The 12,085-nt window shown below is 38.2% G+C and overlaps 1 protein-coding gene across 1 annotated transcript; it reads left to right on the top strand.

Annotated features, from left to right (window-relative positions):
- Nucleotides 1-4,633: 4,633 nt before the first annotated feature.
- On the top strand, nt 4,634-5,275 carry RpS23 (ribosomal protein S23). Its single transcript, XM_065238967.1, has one exon. It carries the CDS (start codon nt 4,689-4,691, stop codon nt 5,118-5,120), a length of 432 nt encoding a protein of 143 aa, XP_065095039.1. The 5' UTR covers nt 4,634-4,688; the 3' UTR covers nt 5,121-5,275.
- Nucleotides 5,276-12,085: the final 6,810 nt, after the last annotated feature.

Here is a 12,085-nt window from a genome sequence, read left to right as displayed (position 1 = left end):
ACTAGTTTGACATTTGCTAGCTGGCGAATATCCAGTCGGGTGGCAATTACACCTTGAAGTTCAGTGTATTCAGCGACAAGAACTATCTGCACTTTGAATCTATCATTTGTGCTCTGGGTGCGTGTTACAAGTCCAACTACTCCAATGTCGTCCGAACGTTGCTGGTCAATCGAATGGAACCGATTCAGAAGCACTACATTTTACTGCTCAATCTGGAAGAGGAACTGCTGAAGGTGATGATTCCGCGCAAGAAGACGTTTGATTTTACCATTGGGTTGGAGTTCCGGTAGAATTCGATCGTAGTACCTGAACAAGTGAAATTCAGTTTAAAAATTGTAAGTTAATTGGGTCGAGTTGCAGCAATAAACATTCCGCGTGATTGTGCCGTGAAAATTAGTTCGGTATTCTTCAAATAAGTTTGGTTTGGTAGCGGACCAATTGACCGACTACTTTTCACGGCACAATCACACGGAATTTTTATTGCTTCCACTCAACCTAATTAACTTTTATTTTTATTATAAAAATCGAAAACCATTTATTTCATCTCGTATAAGATGACACGTATCCGAAAATAAAACTACTCAAATTTAAACCGAAATCTCACTTCAAATTTACATACGTCGCATCGGTGGTAAGGCCACAGTTGCTACCCTTCACCGCCATCAAATCATAACCATCGTTTCCCAAGTAGTTGGACCAGGAGTTCTTGAATCTTCTTCTTTGAGTTTTCCGTATCCAACCGCCACCATTGCATGATTCAATCCATCAAAATTGCTCTTGCATTCCGGTTCCTAGTACACTCCATATGCGTAGTAGCTGAAAGACTTGCGAGCGGCATCGATAGCAATTGACAACCCTTGGAAGCCTACATTTCAAATTTAAATGTGAACCGAGATGTGAATTGCTAATCTGAGTTTCTCTAGAAAATTCAATTACAGTATGTTTCTGAAATACACATTCAAACAGCACGTAATGTTGTGAACAACTTCAATAACAGCAGTCTAGCAGTGCTCCCATTTTTATTTAATGAACAATCCAATGCCTACGAGATTGTGCCGAAGGAATGCAGATGGATGTGCCCAAGCTGTGCCGAATCTTCTTTTGGTACACTGTGCTGAGTGACTTACCCCTTGATTGATCCTTATTAATGACTGACACCGATGAACCGCAGTCAATTTCCATTTTTACAGTTGTATTCTCTATAGTCACATCTACCAAACAGGGATTGCTTATCTTGTTAACGGACGTTACGAGCTTACATTCATAATTACCTTCATCATCACTATCGCTGTCCGAATCCTTAGTATTCATTCTATCCAGGAGCTCACTGAGGTGTCTATCCACGGTAGGTTCGGGTTGTGTTGTTTCCAAAAGGTTCACTGCTCCCCTCGCTAGATGTTTCAGTTTGAAGCACTTTCGTTTTATGTGACCTTTGATACCACAAAAGTCACAAGTCAAGTCTGCATATCTCGAAGGTTGCCTTCCATCGTCTCTACGCCAGTCTCTCGTACGCACATTATCCTGTTGACCTCTATTGCGGAATTTGTAATCAAATTGTCCCCGATGCCTATAACCCAGTCGATTTTTGACTGGTCCGCGATTTGAATGTTCTCCCTCTTCAAAACCATCATATCTACGATTACGATTAGCCGCATCGTATACTTTTACCAATTTATCAAAACTTTTCCCAGTGTTATTTGGACTACGATCCTTAAGTGATGCTGTTAATCCATAATTATTATTAGAGCCCAGGTTTCTAGCATTTTCCCCTGCCATTTCCCATGTAGCAATTAGTTTTTCAGCGCTCTGCAAAGTTAAACTTTCTTCATTTAGCAATCGTTGCCTTAAAGCTGTGTCTCTCAACCCAGCCAAAATACGGTCCCTAATTGCCACTTGTTTAAATTCTCCAAAAGAACAAAATTCTGCTTGTAATTTTAACGAAAGCACGAAGTCCTCAGCCGTTTCGTCTGGCTGTTGTATTCTGCAGTTGAACTTCATGCGTTGAACCAAATCTGATTCGGTCTTGTCTAAACGAGCCTTCAACTTAGCTACCATATCCGGGTATTTAACAGCGGTCAAGCTTTCTCGGGGATATAGTAGCCGCAGTTCGGAGAAAATTACAGGCCCACTTAAAGCAATTAAGTAAGGTTTTTTGTTGTCCTCAGACACATCATTGATCACAAAAGAATATTCTAATCGTTCCACCCAATCGGCGAATGAACCACCTTTCCGGTATGGCTCAATAGTAACCGCCATACTTGGGCCGGCCATTGGTACAGAATAGGTTTGAAAAGAATTACAAGCAATATGATGTGTATGAACTAGCGTTCCAATTGATATTTGACACAAATCCCAATCAATTATCCAAAATAACACAGGAAACAAAATCGAAAGTATCTCGATTAGGTTAGAATAAAAAGAATCAAAACTTTTGACTCACCAGTCTTCGCTTCACGCTACCTCCAAAAAGTAATCAGCAGTAAAGGTTTACCGCCGTCGCTGGTTTTTGGGAGCTGCGCCTTCCGTGCACCACACCGAATGTTTGATTATCGATCAATGTGCAATTCCTGTTTCCGGCGTGTCACTTTTTCGGCGTCTTGTAGAAAAGCGTTCTTAATCCCGAGTCTGACTCGCTTCCGGTTTTTTTTTCCAACGAACCACGCCGACCGGGTACCAGTACAGAGAGAGGCTTGATATTGCAAGCAAACGTACGATGAAAATTAACACCTTGGTTTTACTCCACCGCGCTTGAACGGAAAGATTACCTTTACCCGTGGAAAAATATGTTTTTCCCGATCAAACCTTCACTGTTAATTATCCTGTTCGAGTAGTCCGGAATCCGTGTCCTAATCCGTTGCAAAAATCCTAGTTCAAATCCGTGTAGCCGAGATTTCCGCGAAATCCTTTTAATCCTGCGTCGTCACTTTTATGTTTGCTGGGGGGGTTTTTCCTTAGGTTGACCGTCAGATAAAATACAACTGGTTTCTACGATGTCCAAAACTATAATCTGACCCAGTCTCAGTTTTATTTCTTATTCTCGACTCTCGAGTATCGATCATCGTATCTTTTTCCTACTATGTTGTCGCTCTGTTTCTTGACAGCGATCGGGGCACGTTCGTTAGTGCGTTACACTCTAAAAGCATTCTAATCAATAAAGAGTTGTACATAACAGTACTAATACTCGACTAGACTCAGTCGAGTATAAGTACAAGACACTGAAGAAGTCTGCACATTGTAGACGAAACACGCGTATCAGTCAAGGATAAGCAAATATGGTAGTGGAATTAAATGGAAATTACTAATCCTTCTCTCTCTCATTATAATACAAAAGGTTAAAACTTTATCACACAAACGTTCATGTAAAGTTCCATAACCATTTCAGTTAAATTTGAGCAGGAATTATACACAATTTTTAACCATTTTCGGTAAGGTCTCGGGTAAGGTCAAGTTATGGTTCACGTTTATGCGAATTTTCAAGAAAAAAGATTGCTGAATATTCAGCCAAATGTTATCATTTTGACAGAAGTTCATACACAGCAAAAAAAAATGTAATATCGATCAACGTAATTCAAGCTGATGTATGAAATAATGATGTAATAGCAAAACGCAGATACAATATTACATCAATGGATGTAATTTTGTTCGCAAAATCGATGTACATCGTACAATGTGATATTACACAACCGATGGATTGACCTGGTTGCAGCAGTTTCGATGTAATATTCAACAACTTTTTTTGCTGTGTACTACTGGAAGAATCAGCAGCATTATTTTGCTGGAAAGTTTGCTGATCTCTCATTGAATCGAAAACCTGCAAAATCTAGCTGATTATCAGCGACTTAAATTTGGTGTGTGAATGTTTTCCCACACGTTTCGTGAAAACCCATTTATATGTAAAAAAATACCCATTTTTAAACCATGTAGGCAGCTGTCAAAAAATGGGGAAATTTGGAAATCATAAAATGGGTGAAAAAATACCCATTTAAAGAATCAGTTCACGAATGCATAATGGGTATATTTTTTACCCAAAAATGGGTGAAAAACACTTGGAAATTTTATCGTATCATTCCGTCATCGACCATTGGGAATGCAATCAGTTTCTGCCCGCTTTTATTTTTAGCAAAAATGGACGATCTCCGGAAAAAGGTTAGATTCCGAAACATTGGAGAGGCTTACGGATAAGTCCATACAGTTTTATCCAATATGATATTATACCTTCTACACCTGCATTTATTTTCAATGTAAATATAAGTAAGTTTTTTATACCAGCATCCTCCATTTGAAGAAATGGGTATTTTTTTACCCATTTTACGAAAAACACATTTCAAGAAGATGGGTAAAAAAACACCCATTTATTGACAGATCCCCCATTTACCCATTAATGAGTAAACCATAGTTTACCCATTAAATGAGGAGGGGCACTTTTAGCTGAAATGGGTGTTTTTATACCCATTAATGGGTTTTCGCGAAACACCGTGTATGAGACAACCTTTTCCGTGTAAAAGGCGGGCAATATTAAAATATTTGAACGCACTCCAAATGTCAAAGTGACACTTCGATACGGTTGGCAATCCTGTTTGTTGTGTCATTTTCCCATCAGATTCATCACGGGGTTGACAGTGGCTGTCACCGCAAAGAGAGCTCTTTTCTATTCAAGTGTTCGTTCGGTTCAGACGCCATTACACAGAATGGGTAAACCACGTGGAATCCGTACCGCTCGGAAGCACATCCGTCACCGCCGGGACCAGCGGTGGGCCGATAAGGACTACAAGAAGGCTCATTTGGGCACCCGCTGGAAGTCCAATCCGTTCGCCGGAGCCTCCCACGCCAAGGGAATCGTGCTGGAAAAGGTCGGCGTCGAAGCCAAGCAGCCGAACTCCGCCATCCGCAAGTGCGTCCGAGTGCAGCTCATCAAGAACGGCAAAAAAATCACTGCCTTCGTTCCCCGGGATGGTTGCCTGAACTACATCGAAGAAAACGACGAGGTCCTGGTTGCCGGTTTCGGTCGTAAGGGTCACGCCGTCGGTGATATTCCCGGAGTCCGTTTCAAGGTAGTCAAGGTGGCTAACGTTTCCCTGCTAGCCCTGTACAAGGAGAAGAAGGAGCGTCCACGATCGTAAGAGGTGTCGAGGAAGAAAAAGAAAACTAAAATCCGCTGGTCGAGAGCTACATTCGGATTAAAATGTAATGTTAAATTTACGGAAAAGTATGTCCCTGTAACGAGTGAAGGAAAATCCAAATACAAGCTTTTGTGAAAGTTATTGTACTACCGGAAGTCGGCAGTTGTGTTTGTGTTTACATCGGAGAAATGCTGACCCTGGTGGAATTCTTTGGATTGTGGTGTTCGCTGGCTGGTTCTTCCCGGTGATACTTGGTGTCTTGTTTGGTTTTGAGGTTTTCTGGAAAACTTCGATTGGATGCGGAAGGCTCAAATGCAGAAAATTACAAAGATACAGTAGTTTTCCTAAATACCATAAGTTTGTGTTGATATCGAGATTCATGTCAAGTTCCAAACTGGTAATCCTACAATCAATACCTATTTAAATTTAAAGCATTCAATAATTCTTTTGTAATTTAAAAGAAACTATTGTTTACAAACACCTTTTACCCGGTGCAAGGAAAATAGAAGTGAAACATTCGATATTTTGAACTGCAAAGTCTACATTGCGGTGAATAGTATATTAGTTTTGGAAGTCGTGATTTAAATTGACCTAACATAGTTAAATTCTTGCTTTCATCAAAGTCAACATGTTCTTAGGATTAGTAATTTATTAAGTCAAATCGAAGACATCGTATCATATGTTGTCTTCGGTTAAACGAACGCAGGCTTAGCAAAACATCTACGGATATTTTCTGATCAATTAGCTTTTCATAAATACTAAGTGTTAGGTGTGGTTGAATAGTGGCAGGTTGATCAATATAATTTACAATTTTGTGTTGTTGTATTACTGAACACTTGAAGTTACATTCTGAAATTGTGAAACTTACGGATTAATCGGAATGGAACGTATTACTTGTTGGACATTGAAAAAATAAGTTATTTTTTTTATAAAACCAACATGAAGTAGACAATATACTAAAAACACAGACAAGCAGACATAACACTCGCAAGTTGTTTATCGAACACGCATTTAACAGTCAATTTAAAAGTGCCAAACTTTCAAACATTAGTTAAGCTACCTACTCAGAACTTTTACCATCTATCAATCAGTCTCTGATAATTTAACGTAACGATTTTGATTATACAGGGTATTTACTCATTTTGATGAATGAAGTTCCCTAAGTATTCCAGGAATTCAAAGGTAAATTTATAGATGTTTAAATATTTAAAAAAATATATTGTTATTATGGGTAAAACAACAACTTAAGAGCCACAAACGATCTATAAAACAATTATAGAAAACTAGTGTGCCCGGCCTTGCTGGATTCAATATTAGCTTGAGTTTATGCGCCAATTTAAAAAAAAAACATGCTATATTGTACGTAGCCCCCCCTCTTATCTAAGGGGCTACCCTCTATGACCTTCATATGCCAAATTTGGTTCCATTTGCTTGATTAGTTCTCGAGTTATGCAGAAATTTCTATTTCATTTGTATGGGAGCCCCCCTTTACCGATGGGGGAGGGGTCTCGAACCATCATAAGAACCTTTCCCTGCCCCAAAAACCCCTGCATACAAATTTTTACGCCAATCGGTTCAGTAGTTTCCGAGTCTATAAGGGTCAGACAGACAGACAGAAATTAATTTATATATAGGTACTAGCTGAGTGTGCCCGGTCTTGCTCGGGATTCAATATTAGCTTGAGTTTATGCGCCGATTTAAAAAAAAAGCATGCTATATTGTACGTAGCCCCCCCCCCCCCCTATTATCTAAGGGGCTACCCCCTATGATTATCTCCTTATACCCCCACACTCGCCCCCACATGCCTAATTTGGTTCCATTTGCTTGATTAGTTCTCGAGTTATGCAGAAATTTCTGTTTCATTTGTATGGGAGCCCCCCCCCCTTACAGAAGGGGGAGGGGAATCGAACCATCATAAGAACCTTCCACGGCCCCAAAACCCCTGTATACAAATTTTCACGCCAATCGGTTCAGTTGTTTCCGAGTCTATAAGGGTCAGACAGACAGAAATTCATTTTTATATATATAGAAGATAGATATAGATTTAAACTCAGAACTTCAAAAAAATTCCGAATCCTGGATTCTGATTTTTTTTCCATTTTGATGCTCTTGGAACTCTTCACAGGATGTCTTTAAGATTTTCTCAAGAATTTCCTTAAGTGAACCCCACACGTATCAATATATTGACGCGAAGGGGAATTATTGACAATAATATTGATGATGTGAATATAGAAATATTGTCAATACCGATGTATTGACGTCAATATTGAATGTATTGACAATACGATTATTGTCAATAAAAGTAATCGTGTAGGGTCCACTTTAGAATAAGAATTTACCTCGGAATTTATCAGCAGTTAATATTGTATCTCTCTTCTCTCTCTATCTGGTATTCCCATAATATTTGGCTCCATCATATTCAAGAAATTCTCTGCAGAACACTCTTTGAATTTGATCTCTTCAAATTCCCAGTATTGTCTACAAATCCCCAAATATATCTTCTGAAGATTCTCACGAAACTCTTCGCAGCGTTTGCCAAGCATTCTCGAGAAGTTCCGTGGAACTTTCCTCAGAATTCCTTATGAATTTTGCTCAGAATTCTTTCGAAGTGGAAGCATGAATTCATTAAAATATTCCTCAAACTTTCTTCGGAACTCTCCTTTGAATTATCTAAACATTATCACCTGTACAACCTAGGACCTCGGAATTTTCTTAATTTTTTCTAATTATTCTCTAGATATTTTCAACGTCAATTCCCTTGGAATTATGTTCGGAATTCCCTTGAAACTCTACTCAGAATTCCTTGATAATACTGATGAGAATTATTTTGGAAGTATTCTCATAATTCCTTTTTAATTGTTCTCCTTTTCTTGGAATTCTACTCACAACAACCTTGGATCGTCCATTAATTATGTCACACTTTTAGGGGGGGGTTGGATACTGTGACGAGCCATACAAAAAAAAAATTAAGATCCATACAAAAAAATGTGACAAAGGGGGGAGGGGGGGTTGAAAATGGGCCAAATTTGCGTGACATAATTAATGGACCATCCCTTAGAAGGAGAATCATAATAGAAGGGGGAATTCTAAGATTGTTTTGAGTAGAATTCCAAGAAAAGGAGGACAACTAAAAGAGAATTATGAGCATTCAATTGAAATTTCGTGGATACTTCCAAAATAATTCATATCAGTATTCGCAAGGAATTCCGAACATAATTCCAAGGGAATTGACGTTGAAAATATCTAGAAAATAATTAGGGACGTTTAAGAAAATTCCGAGGCCCTAGGTGATAGCAGAATTCATAAGGAATTCTGAGGAAAGTTAAAGGGGAACTTCTCGAGAATACTTAGCAAACGCTAAGAAGAGTTCCGTGAGAATTTTCAGAAGATATTTTTGAAAAATTTGTAGGCAATACAGGGCAAACCACAGACAAACAGACATAACTCTAGCAAGTTGTTCATCGAACATGCATTTAACGGTCCATTTAAAAGTATCGTAGTTGGTAGAGGTTGGTAGCACCGCCACCTGTGGCACGCAGAAAAATGGATTTTTGTTTCAGGGCCTAATGTATTTTGTTATTGATTCAAACATATTGTATCACTATTTCAACAAAACATATTTTTGAATCAACAAAATGTTTTTTAGAATCAACAAACAGATTATTGACTCTACAACCGGTTTGTTGATTCAAAAATATTTTTCTTTGAATTAACCTAATAATATATTTGAAACAATATCAAAAATACATTAGGCCCTGAGTCAAAAATATATCCATTTGAATTAAAAAACCATTTCTCTGCGTGTAGTCAATTCCCTTGCGTTTGACGTTTACACACTACCGCCATCTGTTCAGCGTACTACCCACCACAGTGTATTCAACAGATGGCGGTAATGTTTTAGCGACGATGTTTTACAGTGAAAAATATTTAATGTGTTATGTCTGTTTGTCTGTGGTTTGAGGTTCTCCTGGCATTCTTTTTATTCTCATTTATTCGTAATCCTCTACTCGTGCATACTCTAATTATTATCCGAAAATTCCCAAAGATGCTTCGGACTCGGCTTCGGATTCCTATTTTTTGCTCCCAGAAATTCTCCTCAGAATTGCCTTGGAATTCTTCTTTGAACCGCGCCATAGAATTCTCCTCAGAATCATCATCATGAAATTATCCTCATAATATCCTTTGAAATTCCTTATGAATCCTATTCAGGATTCCCTTGGTATTCAACTTAAATTTACGTTGGAATTCCCTTTAATAGATTGCATCTGAAATCAGCAGTTCCTCAGAACTACCTTGAAAGCAATTCAATGATTCGAAGTTTTCCTTGCAATCCCTTCCAGAACTTCATTGGAATTTTAGATAGAGCTGGAATTAGGGCGTAACAGCCTTTGTAAACAATGACTTCTACAGATGATTTCTTGAAACTCAAGGCACGCCCACGCAAACCAATATAACCGCACAGGAGTGGAACTTCGGATCAGAAAGTGGCTCCACTTGTCATTTGCGAACACTAGCGCACCTAGCGGTAGAAGGCATCTTCTGCCTACAGTTAAGATAGGCAGCATGCTATAATAGTGTGAGTGCACATAGAAAGCCCGTGTGGAACGCTACCACAACACATCGCTTGTTGAGCAGAAAAACGAACCATTTTTGATTAACCGATTTGTTTGCACTTCCCCTTCTGTTCTGTGATAACCGTCAGGTAGGGGAACTCTTCCCCTACCCGTTGGTGTTATTGATTTGCGTTGGCAAGCCTTAACTTTCTAAAAATCATCAAAATAAGTGATTGTTTACAAAAGCTGTTACGCCCTAATTCCAGCTCTATCTAGAATTCTTCTCCAAATCCCCTTGAAATTATTCCTAAGTAGAGTTCCTTAGAAATCAAATCTAATTTATTCATCAAAATCTATAGACTTATCATATGAGCCTTGAACATTTTACCTTTTCATGAACCATCGTCTGTCACTTCGTTTGTGGCAACTCCCTGCAATGCGATCCAGTTCTTGAAGCTGCCGAAAACATCAGCAGTGCTGGTGATCCATAGCATATTTAAGCTCCAACCATGTAACATTACATGCGGCAAGGTGGCAACAAATGTAATGCCTTCAAAACCATTCTTACTTTCCCGCAATGGACAATTAAAAAACGATTTAGTTGTTTCCTAACTGACGAACACAATTTGCGTGAATCATGCTTTCCTATAACGTTATCTCACACTTAGAAAATAATACCGAACTCGGTTTTATTTTCTACCCAACCTCTTCGGTTACCAACGAGAAACCGAATAAATGGTTTAAAAACATTTTTTCAGATTTTTTTTTTTTTAATTCTTTATTTAAGAGATTTTTAGCCTTAGGCTAGTTCATCTCTAAGATTTTTTTTTCAGATGCATTTATCGAATCAGACCCGAATGTCGTTAAAATAGTATAAATTTGACAGATATAAATGAAGGCTGAACCGAAAAGTACGGTAAAGTATTGACATTTACGAATTCGGTACGTGAAAACAGAGAAACTCGGTAAACTGAACCGAATATTCGCTAAAACGTGTTAAACGTCAAACGTTCCACTTGCGCTCAACTTTGCAACGGAAATTTTAACCGAAAACTCAGTTCTCTTAAGCGAACCCCACACGGTAAGAAATATTGTCAATACTTACAAGTATTGACAATAATATTGATGATGTGAATACAGAAATATTGTCAATACCGATGTATTGACGTCAATATAAAATGTATTGACAATACGATTATTGTCAATACAAACTGTCGTGTAGGGTCCACTTTAGCTGAGTCTAAAAAACTCAGCATTTTTTCTCGCGTGTGCAAAAATTCAGTGAAAATGGAAAAAGTTCTGGAGCAGCTGCAACAGGAGGATGCACGTTTGATTGAAATCTTTTGTAAGTATTTTAAACTAATTGTGTTTTTGTTTACAGGAATCTTGTGCTAGTTTGTTTCTACTGCCGTGAAAATGTACAAGGTTATGTCTTTGGATTGCAGTCAGTGATATTTTTTGACTGTACTTTTCCATGCTGTAACTCGCGTTACGGAAGTTTTTATTTGCTGAAAGGGCTGATAGTGGAAAAGCATCCGGCAAACTCTCGAAGGTCTACCGTGGAATAATTTTTTGGATGATTGTCCTGTGGCAGGACAAGGAACATATGATGATTTACAGTTCGGTATTATTTTCTAAGACATCTCTATATATTTTGGAATAGTTCAATCATTTGGGTTATCGTTCGGGAATGTTTTTTTTATTAGGGCTGCGCCGTTAGAAGCTTCTGAAAAAACCCTCGCTTTTAAGTCTCGTTTTAAGTTAAATCGTGTTGGTTTCTTCAGCGTACTTATTCCTTGGTTCATCAGCAATAAGTGCGCAGAAGACACCCAGACAATGCATTATAAAAGCGCACTTTCATTAGCGATTCCGTAAGGCCGTTCGCAATGCTGAGTTTCAAAATTGTTTTAAACTTCTCGACAATTCTATAATTTGAAACTGTCAAAAATAAAACTGCAACACGATCAGCGCAACGCACAGTTCTAAAAGATGTTTGTAATCATCATGTTCCATAAACTTTACTATTCTCTATGAAGTTCTCCGTTTTTTTTTGTGAAGCTCTTCGAAACATCTTTAAATACATACAAAGAAATTTGAAACAGAGTTCCATTCGTGTTTCAAACTCGCTCAGAAATAAAACAGAATACTCGAGCAGTTGCAAATCTGGTGCAAAATAGTGCTCGAATAATGAAACTGCAACTCAGCATTGCGAGAGGTGCGTTTCTGTTCTAGTTTCAAATTGAAACAGTCCTTATAAAATACAACAGCATTGCGAACGGCCAGTTGCAAATGCAAAATACAATACAAAAATGTTAAATTGTTTAAACAAAACCAAAATAACAAATTTTTATAAAATTCGTTCCACTGTGTTTCACCTTTCGTTTGTTTAACCATAGACGCACACCATTCTAT

This window comes from Ochlerotatus camptorhynchus, unplaced genomic scaffold (assembly GCF_037179485.1).
Source record: "Ochlerotatus camptorhynchus isolate MF236.1 unplaced genomic scaffold, CSIRO-AGI_Acam_v1.1 ptg000046l, whole genome shotgun sequence".
Taxonomy (NCBI): Eukaryota; Metazoa; Arthropoda; class Insecta; order Diptera; family Culicidae; genus Ochlerotatus; species Ochlerotatus camptorhynchus.
The sequence above is the reverse complement of the archived record's forward strand: the minus strand, read 5'-3'. Positions and strand labels throughout refer to the sequence as shown.